Source organism: Mustelus asterias, chromosome 26 (assembly GCF_964213995.1).
Source record: "Mustelus asterias chromosome 26, sMusAst1.hap1.1, whole genome shotgun sequence".
Lineage (NCBI taxonomy): Eukaryota > Metazoa > Chordata > Chondrichthyes > Carcharhiniformes > Triakidae > Mustelus > Mustelus asterias.
The window spans coordinates 17,797,052-17,819,818 of NC_135826.1; the positions used below are offsets into that span (position 1 = coordinate 17,797,052).

Sequence of the window (22,767 nt, forward strand, 5' to 3'; positions counted from 1 at the left end):
CACATTCCTTTAAATAGTACCTGGATAAGCATTTGGCACATCATAACATTCAAGGCTACAGGCCAAGTGCCAGTAAATCAGGTTAGGTGGGAGGTCAGATGTTTTTCGCGTGTCGGTGCAGACTCGATGAGGTAAAGAGCCTCTTCTGCACAGTATGATTCTAGAAGAGAGAATGTGTGAGGGGTGTGGGGAAGAGAGAGTGTTTGCGAGGGGTAGGCTTTGGCCATCAGATCTGGTGGGGGGGCAAAATGAAGCTGAACACAGGGCCCCATAAAATGTAAACCCACCTTTGCCCTCAGGGCACTGTTGACACAAGAATTGAAAATATTAGCAACTATGAGGAGGGTAGTAATAAACTTCAAAGGGATAGAGACAGGTTGGCAAATGGGCTGACAAGTGGCAGATGATGTTTAATGCAGAAAAGTGTGAAGTAATTCATTGTGGTAGGAAGACTAGGAGAGTCAAAGTACAGGCCACTCTTGATGATGGATAATGGAGTCCCCACACCCAGAACACACTCTGTACCCTCCACCCTCAGTGCTATTTCCAAGTAGTATTCAATATGGAGGAGTAATGAAAATGCTATAACAATTGGAATATATCTTATTGATGTATATAAATTCAGAACACACATTACATCATATAACAGGCCTGGTTGTATTGTCAGTAGAGTGAAATCGCAATGGAATTGAAGCAACTCTTCTTTCTCTGTGGCAGGATATGTGACTCACTCCTAATCTTGTCGTAGAAAACATCAGAATGATCTCTGCGAAGGAAATGCAGAAGAAGAAGCTTTCGAAGGACAGCATGACCCTGCTTCCCTGCTTCTACTTTGTTGAGGTAAGAAGCCACATGGCTGTACAATGTGTCGCAGGCAAATAATACAGGCAGCAGTTAGCCAGCACAGGAAGGAACAGAGTGACTTCCTGACAGTATAACATTTGCATAACTTTCCTGTCAGTCTCCTCTGCTCTATTTACTTCAGTAAGAAGTCTCACAACACCAGGTTAAAGTCCAACAGGTTTATTTGGCAGCACAAGCTTTCGGAACCTCAAGCTCCTTCTTCAGGTGAGTGGGAGTTCTGTTCACAAACAGGGCATATAAAGACACAAACTCAATTTACACAAAATAATGATTGGAACGCGAGTCTTTACAGGTAATCAAGTCTTAAAGGTACAGACAATGTGAGTGGAGAGAGGGTTAAGCACAGGTTAAAGAGATGTGTATTGTCTCCAGACAGGACAGCTAGTGAGTTTCACATTCCAACCATTATCTTGTAAATTGAGTTTGTGTCTGTATATGCCCTGTTTGCGAACCCAAGTCCTCACTCACCTGAAGAAGGAGCTTGAGGCTCCGAAAGCTAGTGCTGCCAAATAAACCTGTTGGACTTTAACCTGGTGTTGTGAGACTTCTTACTGTGTTTACCCCAGTCCAACGCCGGCATCTCCACATCATGGCTATTCACTTCACTCACACACCTACTGGTGCCTCACACAGCAGTCTGCCATTTCTATAACTCTGAACTACAAAGTACATTCTCAGACTGCTGATGTTCACACTACATTCAGAAACTAGATTACGGCTTACCCTGTAGTGCACATTCAACAGAAAGAATTTCTTGATGCAGTGTTCCCTCAGGACATCCGAAAGCACTGTCCAGCCAATCAATTACATTCGAGGTATAGTCACTGTTTTAATTTTGGGAAAAATGGCAGCTAATTTGTGCACAGTAAGAGTTCACAAACCACAATGCAATAATGACGAGGCAATCTGTTTTTGGGACTGTTGGTTGAGGGCCAAACATTGGCCAGGATGCCTCTGCTCGTTTTCAACATAGTGCCATAGGATCTTTCACATTCACATGGAAAACCAAAGCTCCACCTGCCCTGACATTAGAATGATGCCCCACCTCCGGCAGTGCTGCACTCCCTCCGTACGACACTGGGAGTTTCAGATTATCTGCTCAAACCCTATGGGGTGAGATTTTCTGACTCCAAAGAGAGTGCCACCATTTGAAGCTTCACTGACACGATGGATAGTCAGACTTCACAGAATGCAAACTGTGAGCCATATTGTAATATAAAAACAGATCTCACCCGACAGGGAATTACATCCAGTCCATACCACACCAATAGGCCATCTGACCATAAGATATAGGAGCAGAATTAGGCCATTTGGCCCCTCGAGTCTGCTGATAAGTTTCTCAACCCCATTCGCCCACCTTTTCCCCGAAACCTTTGATCCACGAACCAATCAAGAACCTTAACACCACTGGTCAAGGCTGGTGTTCATGCTTCACACCAGCCTATTGTCCTGCTCCTTTCTGTCTCTTGTGTTTACCTGGCTTCCCCTTAAGTTCATTAATACTGACCTTGATAACCATTCCACACAGTAATGAGCTTCATATTCAAACCATCCCGTGGGTAAAGAAGTTCCTCATGAATTCCCTTTTGCCAATATAACATACACGCCTCACGTTTTAACAGTACTTTAGTTAGGCAAACGACTGGCACTCTAAACATAAGGTGTAAGATTAGGTCAATTAGCCCAATATGGTGATGAATGAGCAATTAGTTGGCCATAGGCAATGATATTCAAAAATACAACTTCAGTGTAAGTGAGGGAGGGTTTGCTGACATTGAATAATGACTGTAAGAGCCTACTCCATCATTCAATGAAAGAGATGGATGTACCAGTCCAGGATTGTGTGGTTCCCCTCACCACTCACAAGCTGGTGCAGTGAGGGGAGAGAGGAGTAGCCCAGCGAATTGCTACTGAGCCTTACAGATTACCCTGCAAATGGGGGCCAGGAGCAGCTGCCTGTCACTATATTTATTTATTTTTATTATTATCACAAGTAGGCTTACAGTAACATTGCAATTAAGTTACTGTGAGAATCCCCTGGTTGCCACACTCCAGCACCTGTTCAGGTACACTGAGGGAGGATTTAGCGTTGTCAATTCATCTGACCAGCACATCTTTCGGACTGTGGGAGGAAACCGGAGCACCCGGAGGAAACCCATGCAGACATGGGGAGAATGTGCAAACTCCGCACAGACAGTGACCCAAGCCAGGAATCGAACCCGGGTCCCTGGCGCTGTGAGACAGCAGTGCTAACCACTGTGCCAACGTGCCGCCAGTTATGAATGAGCGGACAGAGGGCAGGAATCAACTGGCGAGAGTCTTCGCAGAGAAAGAGGAGGCCAGCAGTTAGCACTGCTGCCACACAGCGGCAGGGACCTGGGTTCAATTCCGGCCTTGGGTCACTTTCTATGTGGAGTTTGCACATTCTCCCCGTGTCTGCCTGGGTTTCCTCCGGGTGCTCCAATTTCCTTCCACACTCCAAAGGTGTACAGGTTAGGTTGATTAGCCATGCCAAACTGCCCCTTAGTGTCAGGGGGATTTGCAGGGTAAATATGTGGGGTTACGGGGATAGGGCCTGGGTGGGATCGTTGTCGGTTCAGGCTCAATGGGTCAAATGGCCTCCTTCTGCACAGTAGGATTCTATGGATGTGGGATCCTTGTCAAATGAGTCCATTCTGAGGATGAATTATGAGAACTGTTCACCAAAGTTGTATTGAGTCTGACTTCTTGGGACCCTCTGATCATTCTTGTGCCCTGTTTTCTCAAGATTTGTTCAGCTTTCCTGCTGAAGCTACAGTATTGTTCCAGGATCTTTTCTGCCAATCGTCCCTTCCTGAGGTGTAACACAGCACTACAACTGGGGTCTAACCAGAGCTCTGTACAACTGAAGGATCGCTTCCACCCATGTGAAATCTAGCCCTCTTGAGATAGCAGCCAACATTCCTTCAGTCTTTTTGATTGGTGTTTAAACATGACGACAAGCTTTAAATGACGTGTACTTGGACTCCCAGGTCACTTTGCTTTTTGACAGCTCCATTCAGAAAATACTCCGAATGACCTTTCCTGGGTCCACAGTGAATGACCTTTCACCCTGTCACATTGATCTGTGTGTGCTGCAGTTATGGGTGAATGGGGGAGAGAGAGACTCCCAGTGCAGCTCACTTCCCCAATAAGTCTGTCCAGATCATTACAGCAACCTTCCTGGGCACTGGCTTGATCATGGTCTCGTCGAGGGTGAAGTTGTTCTTGGTTGGTGTTGGGAAACAGAGAATGGTGAATTTTATAGTCTCCCCTAAACCCAGTGGCTGCTGCTGCTAATACGTTCTGTCTGGCATTTAAGGTTCATCCTGGATCCCTGGAGAAAGGTAAGTGACAGTGGGATGGGTTGCTGGGAGGAGCGCTTGAGATTGTAGGAAAAGGGAGAGTTGCAGTCAATGGGAATGTTCTAGATGTGAAGTCCCTCGATCAGACCCCTGCTTGCCAACTCCCACCCACTGCTGGTTCAATACCAATGGCAGTGTGGTGAAGGCCTTTAAGTGGGCATTAATTGGGCACTTAGAACTTCAAGTGGCATCTGCCCCTTAATCGGTCGGGGGGGGGGGAATTCCCACCACAGCAAGGGGGGTAGCAAACAAAGAAAATTACACAGGAACAGGCCCTTCGGCCTTCCAAGCCTGCACCGATCATGCTGCCCATCTGAACTAAAACCCCCTACCCTTCCGGGGACCATATCCATCTATTCCCATCCTATTCATGTACTCGTCAAGACACCCCTTAAAAGTCACTACTGTATCCGCTTCCACTACCTCCCCCGGCAACGAGTTCCAGGCACCCACTACTCTCTCTGTAAAAAATCTGCCTCGTAAACCTTGCCCCTCGCACCTTAAACCGGTGCCCCCTAGTAATTGACTCTTCCACCCTATGAAAAAGCTTCTGACTTTCCACTCTGTCCATGCCTCTCATAACCTTGTAAACTTCTATTAGGTCGCCCCTCATGTATGGGGCTTTAATTGTATTGTTACCCAGGTGTTAGTCTTGAAATGGGAGAATGTCACCCCTATTCTAAATGTGATGATGGCAGGCTTCAAGCATAGAGTCAGTTCAGCATAGAGGTTTACAGCATGGAAACAGGCCCTTCGGCCCAACTTGTCCCTGCCACCCTTTTTTTTAAAACTCCTAAGCTAATCCCAATTGCCTGCATTTGGCCCATATCTCTCTATACCCATCGTACCCATGTAACTATCTAAATGCTTTTTAAAAGACAAAATTGTACCCGCCTCTACTACTATCTCTGGCAGCTTGTTCCAGACACTCACCACCCTCTGTGTGAAAAAATTTCCCTCTGGACACTTTTGTATCTCTCCTCTCTCACCTTAAACCTATGCCCTCTAGTTTTAGACTCTCCTGCCTTTGGGAAAAGATATTGACTATCTAGCTGATCTGTGCCCCTCATTATTTTATAGATCTCTATAAGATCACCCCTCAGCTTCCTACGCCCCAGAGAAAAATGTCCCAGTCTAACCAGCCTCTCCTTTATAACCTAAACCATCAAGTCCCGGTAGCATCCTAGTAAATGTTTTCTGCACTCTTTCTAGTTTAATAATATCCTTTCTATAATAGGGTGACCAGAATTGCACACAGTATTCCAAGTGTGGCCTTACCAATGTCTTGTACAACTTCAACAAGACATCCCAAATCCTGTATTCAATGTTCTGACCAATGAACAGTAAGAAGTCTCACAACACCAGGTTAAAGTCCAACAGGTTTATTTGGTAGCAAATACCATTAGCTTTCGGAGCACTGCTCCTTCGTCAGGTGGAGTGGATATCTGCTCTCAAACAGTGCACAGACACAGAAATCAAGTTACAGAATATGACTGACCAATGAAGCCAAGCATGCTGAATGCCTTCTTCACCACCCTGTCCACATGTGACTCCACTTTCAAGGAGCTATGAACATGTACCCCTTGATCTCTTTGTTCTGTAACTCTCCCCAGTTCCCTACCATTAACTGAGTAAATCCTGCCCTGCTTCAATCTACCAAAATGCATTATCTCGCATTTGTCAAAGAACAAAGAAGAACAAAGAACAATACAGCACAGGAACAGGCCCTTCGGCCCTCCAAGCCCACGCCGCTCCCTGGTCCAAACTAGACCATTCTTTTGTATCCCTCCATTCCCACTCCGTTCATATGGCTGTCTAGATAAGTCTTAAACGTTCCCAGTGTGTCCGCCTCCACCACCTTGTCTGGCAGCGCATTCCAGGCCCCCACCACCCTCTGTGTAAAATATGTCCATCTGATATCTGTGTTAAACCTCCCCCCCCTTCACCTTGAACCTATGACCCCTCGTGAACGTCACCACCGACCTGGGGAAAAGCTTCCCACCGTTCACCCTTTCTATGCCTTTCATAATTTTATACACCTCTATTAAGTCTCCCCTCATCCTCCGTCTTTCCAGTGAGAACAACCCCAGTTTACCCAATCTCTCCTCATAACTAAGCCCCTCCATACCAGGTAACATCCTGGTAAACCTCCTCTGTACTCTCTCCAAAGCCTCCACGTCCTTCTGGTAGTGTGGCGACCAGAACTGGACGCAGTATTCCAAATGCGGCCGAACCAACGTTCTATACATCTGCAACATCAGACCCCAACTTTTATACTCTATGCCCCGTCCTATAAAGGCAAGCATGCCATATGCCTTCTTCTCCACCTGTGACGTCACTTTCAAGGATCTGTGGACTTGCACACCCAGGTCCCTCTGCGTATCTACACCCTTTATGGTTCTGCCATTTATCATATAGCTCCTCCCTACATTATTTCTACCAAAATGCATCACTTCGCATTTATCAGGATTGAACTCCATCTGCCATTTCTTTGCCCAAATTTCCAGCCTATCTATATCCTTCTGTAGCTTCTGACAATGCTCCTCACTATCTGCAAGTCCTGCCAATTTTGTGTCGTCCGCAAACTTACTGATCACCCCAGTTACACCACCTTCCAGATCATTTATATAAATCACAAACAGCAGAGGTCCCAATACAGAGCCCTGCGGAACACCACTAGTCACAGGCCTCCAGCCGGAAAAAGACCCTTCCACTACCACCCTCTGTCTTCTGTGACCAAGCCAGTTCTCCACCCATCTAGCCACCTCCCCCTTTATCCCATGAGATCCAACCTTTTTCACCAGCCTACCATGAGGGACTTTGTCAAACGCTTTACTAAAGTCCATATAGACGACATCCACGGCCCTTCCCTCGTCAACCATTCTGGTCACTTCTTCAAAAAACTCCACCAGGTTAGTGAGGCATGACCTCCCTCTCACATTTATCTAGATTAAACTCCATCTGCCATTCGTCAGCCCACTGGCCCAATTGATCAAGTTCCCGTTGCAATCGAAGATAACTTTCTTCACTGTCCACTATGCCACCAATAAGCAGTACCCGTCCCGCTGACCAGACTTGCAGGATCCCGCAGAACCTCATTATTTATGCACAGCTGAGCTCTCCTCTGACTCTCTTCGCTGGCCAGCAGCTAATCTGTTCACCTCTCACCTGGCGGGTTCAAAGGTCCCAGCACCATATTAATTACCAGTCCAGCACACTCCTATCACTCTCTCCAGCCCATCTATCTTCACCAGACAGTGCAGGATGTCAGCAACCTCGAGGGAAAAGACTTGCAGCCTCAAGAGGAAGCCTGTTCCTCGATTCAACCGCCTTCCCCCGAGCCCATCACCGGCAAAGTGCCCATGCCCCACTTGGACCTGTATCCACCACATCAGGAGTCTTCACAGGAAGTGATGTGTTATCCCTTTCACCCTATTGCTTGTGATGCAGCCTTGTCGGACGGGGTCCAGGTTTCTCCCCTCGGTCTGCCCTCTGCCTTCCATTGTGCAGCTTCTTCATCCACCTCCTTGCCCCTCTGCCTGCAGCTGTGAGCATTCCCCCTAACCTCCACCCCATCCTTGCACAGCTCTCCATAAAGATTCCCCCCCCCACCCCCCGGCTTGGTCAGGCCACTTGTCCCCCCCCCCCCCCTCCCCCTCCCTCCCACCCCCAGTTGATCTTTGGATCTTTGATGCGATGGCTGTATGAGTCCTGCAGCACAGTGCTGTTCAGATAGACACTGGTGCGTGGTACCAGTGGGGAAGAATATCCCTGTACTCCCCAAACCCAGGCACAGTACTGAACCGAGATGCAGACACAGGAGGGACTGTGACTCCAGCAGCATAGTGCTGTCCATGCAGACCAGCTCAGCATTGAGATGGAGGCAGGAACTGCTCTGCCCCGGTACAGAGCATCGGGAGCAATGCAGCACAATGGCAGAAAGTTATTCCACTCATCCCAAAGTTTCTGGCGAACTTGGGGGAGATGGGGTGGGGATGCCATGTTTGCATGGAAGCCAAGTGAAAGGATTGGTACTGGTTTTGAGATGGAGGGGAACCTGTACAGGACATGCTCACTTAGTATACCACTTTAGTTTGTTCACATTGAAACGTGGAAGATAGTGCGTGTGTACCCACCCTGCCAGCCAACGGGAATCAGGTCACTTTTCCCACCCGCCATCAGACGGACTTGGTCTCCAGAATAGGAAATTCTGCCCAGGGACTTTTGCAGAGGGTCCGGGAAGCAAGAGAATTGGTGTTTAAACATCCTGGGAAATCCGATATGGATTTGTCAGGATTTCCGCAGGACGACATCCTCAATGGACATTCTGGAGGTCGGAATATTTGGCCTATTCCCTTTCCCTTTCATGATTTAGGTACAATTAACTGCAATGGGATTAACACTCCCGAAATAAGATTCTTGGTTTAATTCTGTTCTAGACCTTCAGAGCTTAATATCTAAACCAATAGATTTAAAAGCTTCTTAAGCCTGACTCTCAATTTTAAATTCCACTCTAATCTTATTAATAATACGTTACTCAAATTCCACACCACTACCCCATAAGAAGCCATCAGAATACATCACAAAGAAGCCTGAATGCTTTCCTTCATGGTACCAATAAAGCATTGTGGGATCTGCCTTTAATTAACACAAATTGTTTTCAGCAAAACAGATCTCACTGAAAACCCCTCAAAGGCACCATACAGGCATTTTCTTCACTTCTGCTGCCTCTTTGGTGGTTTTAGAAACACTGTTCTCTGGGAAAAAAAGATTTCCATCTGTGTTTTCTGTTTTAAAACATTTGGGTGAGAAAAACACCATGCAATTAGCTTTTGCTTTCCCCTTTGTTCCCTCATTGTTCATCAATATGGCAGCCCCAGGACACTTGCATTTTCTTGAAACGTAATGACATCATAATCAGGAAACCAATTAACCACCTTTCCCAGTAATTCACATCTTAAAGGGACATCAGACGAAAATAAAATAAATGTCTATCAAAGCACATAGGTCATGACAGGATTCAGAAAGGAAATCTGCTCAAACTTTGTGGTCCAACAGGTTAGAGATGTGGAGTAAAGTTTATTTATTAGTCACAAGTAAGGCTTACATTAATACTGCAATGAAGTTACTGTGAAATTCCTTAGGAATGGATTGGTAGATTTTAAATGAGTTTAAGACCACTCGCAGTTATGTCTCTCAAGTTACAAGGGATTTGGTGAGGGGTGGGGTGGAGGAGTTATTTTTAACCCCATCAGCTGGGTGGTGCAGAGATAGAACAAGTTTCCTGTCCATCGTGGAACCCACCCGAACTTTCATCGCTTCGGTAACAAGGGAATGAAAAATCAGGTGGACTTGGCAAAGGACAAGTCACCTTCTTCTCATTTGTGGCACAGGGGCATTGCTGGCTGGCCAGCATTTAATCTCCAACCCCAGTTGCCCTTGTTCAGAGGACAATCTGTTCCACTAGATTAGTGCCAACATTGTTAAGGTGAAAACGTACTCTGGGAAACTCATCTATCAAATAGGGACAAGCTTTTTGGGTCTAAAGTTTTCTTTGTCTTCCAGGTGGGTTTTTCCCGAATTGGAATTTTACTGGATTTTCTCATGAAATGCCATGTTGGGTGGGAGAAGCTGATATCATTGCTGCTACATGGGGAAGGCTGAATTGGCCAGTTGGGCCCATTCTACTTGGAATTTTTCACAGGATGTTCCCAAAATGTCTTATTTATAATTTATACTCAATAGTGCATTTTACACAGACTGGCCAGATGTTTAAGGGAATCCTGATGCTTTGCTCACTGCTCTCTGACATGCAGGGGTTGTGTGTGAGGCCCTGTGAGTGTTCTGGAGCCTGACCAGATTTACCTGCCAGTAAGCGATTGATCTCTTGCACGGTTTACCAAGTCAACTCAGCGCAGTGGAAGCTGAGTGACAGGTGAAATAGGGATGAATCTAATGCAGGAGTTGGAGCTGTAGAAAATGACCAGCCTGTAACTGCGCGATGATTAATACCATCTTTCACCTTGTGACAGACCACAAGTCAATCCACAATAAAATGTGTGGAGCTGGGTGGGGTCAGGGGAGAGGCTTTTATGAATAAAACCTACTGCTGCAATGCTTTGTGTAGCAAGAGTGCATTATCAGGACTATCTACAGAAGTTATCATCAAAATGAATGGGGGATGTCAAACAGAAAAATTACAATTCAAGTTCCCAACATGTATCCCCAGGATACTGGTGGCACGGTGGGACACGGTGGGGCTGTGAGGCAACACTGTTGCCTCACAGCACCAGGGACCCAGGTTTGACTGTGGCCCCGGGTGACTGTCTGTGTGGAGTTTGCACGTTAGAACATAGAATACTACAGCGCAGTACAGGCCCTTCGGCCCTTGATGTTGCGCCGACCAGTGGAACCAATCTAAAGCCCCTCTAATCTACACTATTCCAATATCATCCATATGTTTATCCAATAACCATTTGAATGCTCTTAATGTTGACGAGTCCACTACTGCTGCAGGCAGGGCATTCCACGCCCTTACTACTCTGAGTAAAGAACCTACCTCTAACATCTGTCCTATATCTCTCACCCCTCAATTTAAACCTATGTCCCCTCATGCTAGCCATCACCATCCGAGGAAAAAGGCTCTCACTATCCACCCTATCTAATTCTCTGATCATCTTGTATGCCTCTATTAAGTCACCTCTTAACCTTCTTCTCTCTAACGAAAACAACCTCAAGCCCCTCAGCCTTTCCTCATACGATTTTCCCACCATACCAGACAACATCCTGGTAAATCTCCTCTGCACCCTTTCCAACACTTCCACATCTTTCCTATAATGCGGCGTCCAGAACTGTATGCAATACTCCAAATGCGGCCGCACCAGAGTTTTGTACAGTTGCAGCATGACCTCCTGGCTCCGAAACTCAATCCCTCTACCAATAAAAGCTAACACACCGTACGCCTTCTTAACAACCTTATCAACCTGGGTGCCAACTTTCAGGGATCTATGCACATGGACACCCAGATCCATCTGTTCATCCACACTACCAAGTATCTTACCATTAGCCCAGTACTCTGTATTCCTGTTACTCCTCCCAAAGTGAATCACCTCACACTTTTCCGCATTAAACTCCATTTGCCACTTCTCAGCCCAGCTCTGCAGCTTATCTATGTCCCTCTGTAACCTGCCACTTCCCTCCGCACTGTCTACAACTCCACCGACTTTAGTGTCATCCGCAAATTTACTAATCCATCCTTCCACGCCCTCATCCAGGTCATTAATAAAAATGACAAACAGCAGTGGCCCCAAAACAGATCCTTGCGGTACACCACTAGTAACTGAACTCCAGGATGAATATTTCCCATCAACCACCACCCTCTGATTTTCTTACAGCTAGCCAATTCCTGATCCAAACCACTAAATCACCCTCAATCCCATGTGTCCGTATTTTTTGCAAAAGCTTACCATGGGGAACCTTATCAAACGCTTTGCTGAAATCCATATACACCACATCAACATTCTTCCCGTGTCTGTGTGGGTTTCCTCTGGGTGCTCCGGGTTCCTCCCACAGTCCAAAGATGTACAGGTTAGGGTAGATTGGCCATGCTAAATTGCCCCTTAGTGTCCCAAGCTGTGTAGCTGGGTATATGCGTGGGGTTACGGGGATAGGCTTGGGGGGGCCTGGGTAAGATGCTCTGTCGGAGAGCTGGTGCTGACCTGATGGGCCGAATGGTCTCCTGCAGTATAGAGATTCTATGATCCTCATTCTCTTGAGTGATGACGGATGTGAAATATTTGTTATTGATTTAGTTATATTGTTATGATTCAGGTCAGAAACTCTACAGTTTTTTTTATGGAGCCTGCCTGGATCATAAGTTTTGCATCTTGAATTTGGCGAGGATAAGAATGATAGGTTTCACTTCAGGTATGATTCAAATGACCCACTCGGGAGCTTTTATCAAACAAAGTTTATTTAAGAATATAGTTAATATGTATTGTGGTGAACCATAGATGGTTACCACTATGGGTACTGAACCATAGATGGTAAGCACTATGGGTACTTGTACATATGTTACTGTTGTCACTGTTGGGGTTGGGATTGGGGTGTTCTACCTGTTGGTATTGTCCTGTGGTACACTCCGGTTGGCTCCGCCTACCTGTAGGAGTATAAAGGTCACTGCACTGCCTGGTGACCCTTTAGTCTGGGATTGTATTGTTATATAGTATGCTCCATTCTTGTTACTAATAAAAGCCTTTATTTCCCGGGTACGATCCAGCCTCCCGAGTGATTTAATCGCGCATCATGTATAGTAAGAATATTAGCAATAACTTCTATCAAGTACAAACAACACAAAACAACCAATTAAACCAAAACCTTCCCTTTACCCAGGTTTAGCACAGCAAAGACTGCTGCTCACGTGATACTGGTTTTGAGTCCTTTGGATGAATTCTGCAGTTCTCTTGATAGACTCAGAACAGTTTGAAGTCTGAACAGCTTCCCAGAACACCAAGGAGAGACTCTGGTCAAACCACCAACAGCAGACTTTCTACTCCAGGAAGGCTTTCAGCTAACCTGCAGAATTTCCAAAACCAGGGAGAGAGAGAGACACCTCTTTTCAGCTTGCTGTCCCTTCTAAAACTCAAACCTGCAGCTCAGAACTGAAAACAAAAGAGCTCCTGTCACCTGACCTGCTGACCATTTTTTTCTCCTAATAATGCAGAGCCATAAAAGGTCCCACAGTAAAAATAAACAAGGCCCCTTTGAGCAGCAATTAAAGGACATTTCCAGACAAGTCGGTGCCATAATAAAAAAATACCTGAAGCCAAAATGGCCTGCTTACAAGTGCAGAAAACATGATGTAGAAAACAAAATCTCTTAAAGGTACACTAACGCCTTGCAGGTCCTAAACTGAATTCAGAAACGGTTTTGGAGGTTTCCAGGGAACAGGGGACTCGCCCATAGGAAGTCAAACTTCCGCAAGGTCCCAAAATCTACCTTAGGGGCGGCTGTTTAGGACTCAAATGAGGAGAAATTTCTTCAGATAGAAGGGTTCACTACAGAACTCTGTATTCCTTCAATTCTGGCCTTTTGTGCAAACCCTGATTAACTTTGTGCCAACATTGGTCAGTTACCTGGGCCCAAAGCTCTGGAATTCCCTCTGGAAACCTTTCCACCACTCTCTCCTCCTCAGGTTATTCTTTAAAACCAACCTCTTCGACCAAACTGTTAGTTAAGTGCAGTTTAGTCACGCAGTTGTTTAAACTCAGTCGGTTTAGCTCAGTTGGCTGGATGGCTGGTTAATGATGCAGAGTGATGCCAGCAGCATGGGTTCAATTCCTGTACTGGCTGAGGTTACTTATGAATCTTCTCAGAATCTTAGAAACCCTACAGCACAGAAAGAGGCCATTCGGCCCATCGAGTCTGCACCGACCACAATCCCACCCAGGCCCTACCCCCATATCCCTACATATTTACCTACTAATCCCTCTAACCTATGCATCTCAGGACACTAAGGGCAATTTTAGCATGGCCAATCAACCTAACCCGCACATCTTTGGACTGTGGGAGGAAACCGGAGCACCCGGAAGAAACCCACACAGACACGAGGAGAATGTGCAAACTCCACACAGACAGTGACCTAAGCCCACCTTCTCAACCTTGCTCTTCACCTGAAGTGTGATGATCCTCAGGTTAAATCACTGCCAGTCAGCTCTCCCCCCTCAAAGGGGAAAGCAGCCTATGGTCACCTAGAACAATGGGAACTTTACCTTTTACTGCAATATCCATCTCTGCCAAATGTTATCTGAAAATGCTCCTGTGAAGCATCTTGATGTGTTTAACTACATTGAAGGTGCTATATAAATACAATATCTTTTTGTGATTCTGAACATGTTGTTAACTGTGTTTCTGTGTGATTATTCACTAGCTCTGCTCGTGAGAGCTTTCTTCCCTCTCCTTCCAGTGTATTGACCTTTGGGTTTAGTGCTGACACCCTGCCCAGTCTGAATCACACCCTGTCAATAAGCAGCGAGTACTCACAACACACAGCCTTGAATCTTGCTTTGTAAGCTGAAGGAATTCAACTGGGACACTGACCCCCACACAATCCAGCAACTCTCTGACTGATGGGTATTAAGCAGAGCTGCACCGGGAGTATTGACGTGATGGACAGCTCTGTATCAGCAGTAAAGTCATGGCAAATCAAATCAGTGGGCAGGCATTGTGTTCCCTTATTAGTGATGCTCGCATCGGAGAAAATCAAACTTGTGACTTTTTCCTCTTTCCACACAATTCTTTAGAAGCAAATGAACGACCATGTGTATATTTGTGCATGCATCTGCGTGTGTGTACGTGTGTGTGTGTGTGTATGTATGTCTGTGCATGTATGTGTGTGCGTGCTCTTGTACATGAGGGTGTTCTTGTCTGTGCCTTTTCATGAGTGTTAGAAACCTACAGTACAGAAAGAGGCCATTCAATCTATCGAGCCCCCACAGACTCTCCGAGAGCACATCTTACCCGCCCTACCCCCAGCCCCCCTCCCGCTCCCCCCCTCTCCCGCGCCCCCCCCCCTCCTGCTCCATCCTCCCCGCTCCCCCCCTCCCGCTACCCCCCACACGCTACCCCCGGCCCCTCCCTCCCGCTCTCCCCTGCCTCTCCCCCCCCCCGCCGGCCCACTCCTCCCGCTCCCCTCCCACTCTCTCCTGGACCTCCCCACCTCCCGCTGCCCCCACCTCGCTCTTCCTCACCGCCCTCCTGCTCTGTCCCCCCCCCTCCCTGATATGCCTAAACTGTATAAATTATTTGTGAGACCATTGCTCGAGTGTTGGCAATAGTCCTGGTCACTGCATTAAAGGGAGGATGTGGTTGCAAAGCAGAGTTTAGAGAGAAGATTCACACAGAGAGAGAATTGTTGCCATGAGGAAAGAGTTGATAAATTGAGATGGTTTTCTTTGGAAGAGAGGAAGGTGAGTGGATCGGCAATGGAGATGGATAGAATTATCAGGAACTTGAACAGATTGGATAGGAAGGCCCATTTGGGAGAGAGATCAATACCTAGGAGTGGGAGGGGGGTTTAGGGGTGGGGGGGGGGTGGTTAGTAGGGGATGTGGTTTGTGGGTCACACATTTAAAGTAATTGGTCGACAGATTATAAGCGAGCTACAAAATAATTTTGTCACTCAGACAGTGATGGTGGGACTAAAAGCCTGATAGTGTGATGAAGCCAGAACCCTCACCACATTCTAAAAGGACTTAAATACACACTTGTGATGGATTACCCAGGACTATTGCACTAACTTAGTCAAATTTGGATGACAAGGTTGTGGGTTCATTGTCCCAGTCCAGAGACACAGGTGTGTAATGTAGGCTGAAACTTTAGTGCCGTACTGTAGGAGTGCTGCACTGTCGGGGATGCTGCCCTTTGGGTGGAACTTTAAACCGCGGTTCCGACCGCCGTCTCAGGTGGACCTGAAAGACTCTCCGGAGTATTTGAAAAACAGCAGGGGGTGGGGAGAGTTATTCCTCCTAACCTGGCCAATATTCATCCCTCAGCCAACATGTAATAAATCCAGGGCCTGATTATTTAGTAGGAGTCTGCTGGGCATGAGTGAATTGCTGTGTTTCCGACGTTACAGCAATGGTGCCTCATTGCTGTGAGCTGCTCTGTGCTCTGTAGCAATGCAAGCCCTTTCTCCTTGTTTTAGTTGGGAGCTGGGAGTGAGCAAATCTCAGCAGTCTTTCCAACAACAATAAAAGTCCTGAAAGAGATTTGTGTTGGAAATTGCTTTCTCTGTAACGGGTGAAGAAACGAGGATAGCGTTCGTTGGCAGGCAATAAATAGAAAAGATTGCTCGTGTGTCAGGGGAGAGAGAGAAAAAAATCTTCCAAATGTTTTCATTTACAAGAGGGTAATGAAGTCTGATATATTCAGTCCATTTCTCAGTGGAGTTGTGCTAAAGTGCAAACCTGCTGACAGATTTCCCATTGACTTGTCAATTTTTGCCATGAAATGCATTGGAGAGGGAAAGTGTCAAAATGAAGCATACCACTGGTGCTGCTGGAGATAGGCTGGCTTCATGCTGCATTGTTAGCGTGAAGCTGTGTGATAAGCCAGAGGGGGTGTTGTGCCTTTAGCTGAAGAAGGACTATCTCCATGTGGAGACTGGTATATAAACAACTCCTTCATTGACTCTAGACACACACACACACACACACACACACGTGTGCGCACACACACACACATACACACACACGTGTGGGTGTGTATAGTATATATACATATATAAATAGACTTATAAAATTCTAACAGGACTAGACAGTGTAGATGCAGGGAGGATGTTCCTGATGGTGGGGGAATCCAGAACCAGGGGTCACAGTCTGAGGATTCGGGGTAGACCATTTAGGACGGAGATGAGAAGACATTTCTTCACCCAAAGAGCGGTGAGCCTGTGGAATTCATTACCACAGGAAGTTGTTGATGCCAAAACATTGAATGTATTCAAGAGGCGGCTGGATATAGCATTTGTGGCGAATAGGATCAAAGGTTATGGGGAGAAAGCAGGATTAGGCTATTGAGTTGGACGATCAGCCATAATCGTAATGAATGGTGGAGCAGGCTCGAGGGGCCAAATGGCCTCCTCCTGCTCCTATCTTCTATGTTTCTATATTATAAGGTCGTTTACTGATAGTGAAAGTTTTTGGGTTATCAATTCCGATTGACTAAAGGGCATTTTGAATGCTGCTGTAAGAGGGGTCTCCAGAACTGCCTGAGGGGGGGTCTTGCCTTGAAATAATTAATACAGCATGTTGGCTGTGTGAGAAGGAAACCACCGCGTACAATGAATGTTAAGGCCTGGCCCAGTCCTCAGACTCACCTTGACATTGACAGTGGCGAACAAACCTGTTTTCTGCTCATTTTCATTTTACTGCTGCCCTGAAATGGAAGAACCCAAACATTTTCATTTCTGTGGACACGGGAAGAGCTGGATTTTTGCTCCAAGATGCTGACTATAGTGAGGTTCTCCCTGACAGGTCAGAGTGCCATCCTGATAGGAATCTGTCATGGTGCTTGTGTTGAGGGAGCATGTTGCTCAGCCTGAGGGAGAGTTGAAGCTGTAGACCCAGTAACACAGTCCAGAAATTCTTCTTGAACACGGAATGAGCAGGGAAGGGGAAGGTGGGGGGCGGGGGGGGGGGGGGGGGGGGGGGTGGGGGCTGGGGAGGGGCAGGGATCTTTTTCCATCTGTTTCTCAAGTACAAAATGTGGCCAGTAATGTCCACTTTTGGGGAGCTCCATCTCGTACTCCAGGAACTCCTAAGTACGTTTAATGCCAATTTTCATTAAGGCAATATCCAGGTATTGCCCATAGCTGTCTTACACCAGCAGTAGGACCCTTCCATGTGTAAATTGAGAGGCCCAGTGTCTGTTTAAGGACTTCTCTCTGAAAGGATCTGTGCTAACAGGTCCTGTGTCGGAATGCTCTTCACACTTCTGCGTTCTTCAGTCTATCTTGAGACCTTTAACCAAAAATAAATGCTATGACTATCTCCTGTGAAGAACCTTGGGATCATTAAAGGCACTAAATAATTACAAGTTGTTGCTGGGAGAGGTTTGTGAACAATGAGAGAAAAGCTATAAGGAGGGAAAACTTTGTCTTTTGTGGATCTTGGTCTAACTTGGGGGTGGCACAGTGGTTAGCGTGTTGCCTCACAGCGCCAGGGACCCGGATTTGATTCTCAACTTGGGTCACTGTCTGTGCGGAGTCTGAATGTTCTTCCCGTGTCCGCGTGGGTTTCCTCCGGGTGCTCCGGTTTCCTCCCACAGTCCAAAGATGTGCTGGTTAAGTGCACTGGCCCTGCTAAATTGCCCCTCAACGTCAGGAGGATTAGGAGGTTAAATACATGGGGTTACGGTGTAAGGGCCTGGGTGGAATTGTTGTCAGTGCAGACTCGAAGGGCCGAATGGCCTTCTGTACTGTAGGGGTTCTATGGTTCAATGAACACCTAACATTAATGAGGATGTAATAATTAACAGGGGTCTATCACATCACTTTGGGTTGTAGAATTTGATTGAATTTTTTGAGGAGGTAACTAAGTGTGTTGATGAAGGTAGGGCAGTTGATGTCATATACATGGATTTTAGTAAGGCGTTTGATAAGGTCCCCCATGGTCGGCTTATGATGAAAGTAAGGAGGTGTGGGATAGAGGGAAAGTTGGCCGATTGCATAGGTAACTGGCTGTCTGATCGAAGACAGAGGGTGGTGGTGGATGGAAAATTTTCGGACTGGAGGCAGGTTGCTAGCGGAGTGCCACAGGGATCAGTGCTTGGTCCTCTGCTCTTTGTGATTTTTATTAATGACTTAGAGGAGGGGGCTGAAGGGTGGATCAGTAAATTTGCTGATGACACCAAGATTGGTGGAGTAGTGGATGAGGTAGAGGGCTGTTGTAGGTTGCAAAGAGACATAGATAGGATGCAAAGCTGGGCTGAAAAATGGCAAATGGAGTTTAACCCTGATAAATGTGAGGTGATTCATTTTGGTAGGACTAATTTAAATGTGGATTACAGGGTCAAAGGTAGGGTTCTGAAGACTGGAGGAACAGAGAGATCTTGGGGTCCATATCCACAGATCTCTAAAGGTTGCCACTCAAGTGGATAGAGCTGTGAAGAAGGCCTATAATGTGTTAGCTTTTATTAACAGGGGGTTGGAGTTTAAGAGCCGTGGGGTTATGCTGCATCTGTACAGGACCTTGGTGAGACCACATTTGGAATATTGTGTGCAGTTCTGGTCACCTCACTATAAGAAGGATGTGGAAGCGCTGGAAAGAGTGCAGAGGAGATTTACCAGGATGCTGCCTGGTTTGGAGGGTAGGTCTTATGAGGAAAGGTTGAGGGAGCTGGGGCTGTTCTCTCTGGAGCGGAGGAGGCTGAGGGGAGACTTAATAGAGGTTTATAAACTGATGAAGGGGATAGATAGAGTGAACGTTCAAAGACTATTTCCTCGGGTGGATGGAGCTATTACAAGGGGGCATAACTATAGGGTTCATGGTGGGAGATATAGGAAGGATATCAGAGGTAGGTTCTTTACGCAGAGAGTGGTTGGGGTGTGGAATGGACTGCCTGCAGTGATAGTGGAGTCAGACGCTTTAGGAACATTTAAGCGGTTATTGGATAGGCACATGGAGCACACCAGGATGATAGGGAGTGGGATAGCTTGATCTTGGTTTCTGATAAAGCTCGGCACAACATCGTGGGCCGAAGGACCTGTTCTGTGCTGTACTGTTCTATGTTCTAATGTCTTTGGGAGGAAGCACCTTCATTGGGCTGGATGACCTTTCGTAATCAGTGACCTTTCCTAACATTGGCCAGAATTTTACTTTTGATGACCGGCCATGTCCTCAACCCAACCAAACGTAAACTAGCATCAAATGATCTTGGCTGTGCTGCTTGACCTCATTGCGTGGGCACATGATTTCAAGGTTGTCAGACGCGTGTGCGTGAGTCAGATGAATGCCCGCCGACAATTAAAGAGCCAATTAAGATTTAACGCAGCCAGTGTGATTTTCAGTTCATCACAGACAAGACGGGTGGACAGAAAACACGTTTTTATAATTTCCTCATCCATGGGCCTGGAGCACTAGTGCATTCTCTGTCACTGTGAGTTCATCACCGTGCGACACAGAGTTATCCCTGAGTTTCTTTGATTTCAGTAGCGCTTCACACCAGCCTTGCTGCATTCCATGGCCTCATCTTCCCAGGAAGGTTTCCCCCAGGAATGCAGCACATTTACAGCGCACTGCTCCTCTGCACCTGCTCTAATGGGATAGTGCATCCAGTGGGTTAGACCTCATCTAAAGAGGGAGAGAGGGGGAGGAGGCCAGTTGAACGAGGGCAGCATCCCAGCGAGAGAACTTCAAGAGGGGAGGCCTCCATTTGTATAGAGCCAGCAGGATGTTCCAGACGGGAGAGAATGCCGCAGACACCATTAATCAGCGGCTAGAGTGTACAGGCAACACTCAAACTACCTCCAGATGTTCAAGGTCCAGTGCCACACAAGGCAAGGCACACCAGGGACACAGTGACAGCAATATGCCAGATGATTGGTCCAGAAATTGCCTCCAACTGTGTGGGCAGACACCCCATGCTGGTGGCTACGAAGGCCCTCGAACTCTATGTCTCTAATTCTTTCAGCGCTCAGTGGGGGATCTGTGCAGCATCTCTCAATCAACTGCACACAATTTGTGTCAAGCCTGCCCCCCCTGGGCAGTTAGTGGGCTGTGTCACAGTGGCACACCTCGTCCTGCACTGAGGTCAAGCGTGCTGACATCCCAACCTTGGTACGACAAGCTTCAGTGCCAGCTGACACCCAGCCTTGGACCCCTGAGCATCCCAAAGAATGTGCCCCTGACTACACTTCCCCGCGCAGGTCCCTGACATCCCGGCACTTACCCTTGGCAAACACAGAAGATCATTGAACATTTTGTAGCAGTGAAGGCCATGTGCAACACAGTGCATTATGCCCAGCTACCTGGGCGGTGGCCTCTGCCCTGACCTTGTTTGTTAGGTGGGGTGGCCTTCTCTTGCCATCCCCTGGCATGAGGACTTGCTGCTTGGCACTGACCTCGGCAACCAGAACTCCCAGGCATTCATCGGAGGAATGGCGTGGGAAGGGGGGCACACCAACTTCGGGCACACCCTGAAGGTGAAATTCAGGCCATTGTTGCTGTGTTAGTTAGTGTTTCTTTCCCCTGACAGGGGTGGCGAGGGCGGGGGGGGGGCGGGGGGGGGGGGGGGGGTGAAGGAGGTGCAGTGGGGGCTGGCTGGGAGTGTGGGTGTGGCCTCCCAACACATTTCATAGAATTCATAGAAATCCTACAGTACAGAAAGAGGCCATCCGGCCCATTGAGTCTGCACCGACCACAATCCCACCCAGGCCCTACCCCCATATCCCTACATATTTTATCTGCTAATCTTCCTCTAATCTATGCATCCCAGGACACTAAGGGGCAATTTTAGTATGGCCAATCAACCTAACCCGCACATCTTTGGACTGTGGGAGGAAACCGGAGCACCCGGAGGAAACCCACGCAGACACGAGGAGAATGTGCAAACTCCGCACAGACAGTAACCCAAGCCGGGAATCGAACCCGGGTCCCTGGAGCTGTGAAGCAGCAGTGCTAACCACTGTGCTACCGTGCCGCCCATTTCTTTATCGCTCAGCTTGGATGGGCGCAAACTCACATTGCGAAGTTGAGGTGCTGTTTGTCTGAGCATTCATTCACTAACCTATCCCATTTCCCGAGCCCTGGGATTGTATTTCCATTTAAATTTTGCCACAAAGTTATGCCTGTAAAATATTAAAAATATCAAGTTAAGAAAATTTCAGCTTCAGGGACTAAGATTCAGTTTGAACCAAAACAAGGTGAAATTCTCCTCTCGTGGTCAGTTGTCAGGATTCTATGAGAGATTTATCCGGACAGTTTCAGTGGGCTCAATGAGTGGCATAAAACTGGCCACAGTTTGGGATTAGTTAGCATTAAAGTGTCGGTGTGAGGAATGAAAATTTCCTGATGGTGCAGTAGATGTCACTCATGAGTCCAGTGGTTGGATAGAGGTCACACTATCAGGCCAAATGGTGACTGGACCTGTGTCACACCAGATGGCAGCAACCGGTGACCAGAGTTACAGAGTTAATTTCTTTAGTGCATAAAACCTTGTCATTATCAGCTTCCCAGCATTCAACACAACATTGTATTTACAGGATGTGCCGAATTGTTATAGAACCATCATTCAGCTAACAGTCCTGTTTCCATTGTGGAAGATATTTGCCCAGGGACAAATTACCAGCGAATAACAGAGATTTAAAAAAAAAATGCTTCCTAAATGACATAGAGGAACAATATAAAGTTAAAGTTTATTTATTAGTCACAAGTAATGCTTACATTAACACTGCAATGAAGTTTCTGTGAACTTCCCCTAGTCGCCACACCCCGGCACCTGCTCGGGTCAATGCACCTACCCAGATTGTGGGAGGAAACCAGAGCACCCGGAGGAAACCCATGCAGACACGGGGAGAACATGCAGACTCCGCACAGACAGTGACCCAAGCCGTAAATTGAACCTGGGACCCAGGCGCTGTGAAGCAGTAATGCTAACCACTGCGCCACCTTGCCGCCCACTGATATACTGATTAGTCCTGTGTCGGGGGGAGCTTCACACGGTATGAATGACCTGAGATTTCCCAGTATTTGCTCATTGAGCGACTGAGATACACACATCACCAAATGGTTTCAGTTTTGATCTTCAGCCCGGCCAGAGTGCACAGGGCTGTAACACTGCTCAAGGTGAAGCAGCTATAATTAGACGGCCTACTCATCCACATAGCTCACCACAGCTTCGAAAGACACCTGGCTGATCCTCACCCTGTGAAAATCACATGAAGTCTCCTCCTCAAGATGCACAATTGTTTCAGCATGCGTGCAGACCAGGGAGGATCCTTACATTGAATCTTACTAAAAAAACC

General features: G+C 47.0%; 1 protein-coding gene across 1 annotated transcript in view; it reads left to right on the plus strand.

Moving 5' to 3' along the window:
• Positions 1-759: 759 nt before the first annotated feature.
• The window catches only part of LOC144479492 (phospholipid phosphatase-related protein type 3-like), a 59,771-nt gene continuing 37,763 nt past the window's right edge, over positions 760-22,767 (plus strand). The window contains exon 1 of the mRNA XM_078198219.1: positions 760-840. Within this exon, the coding sequence (XP_078054345.1) occupies positions 760-840 (81 nt within the window). The remainder of the gene's footprint in view (positions 841-22,767) is intronic.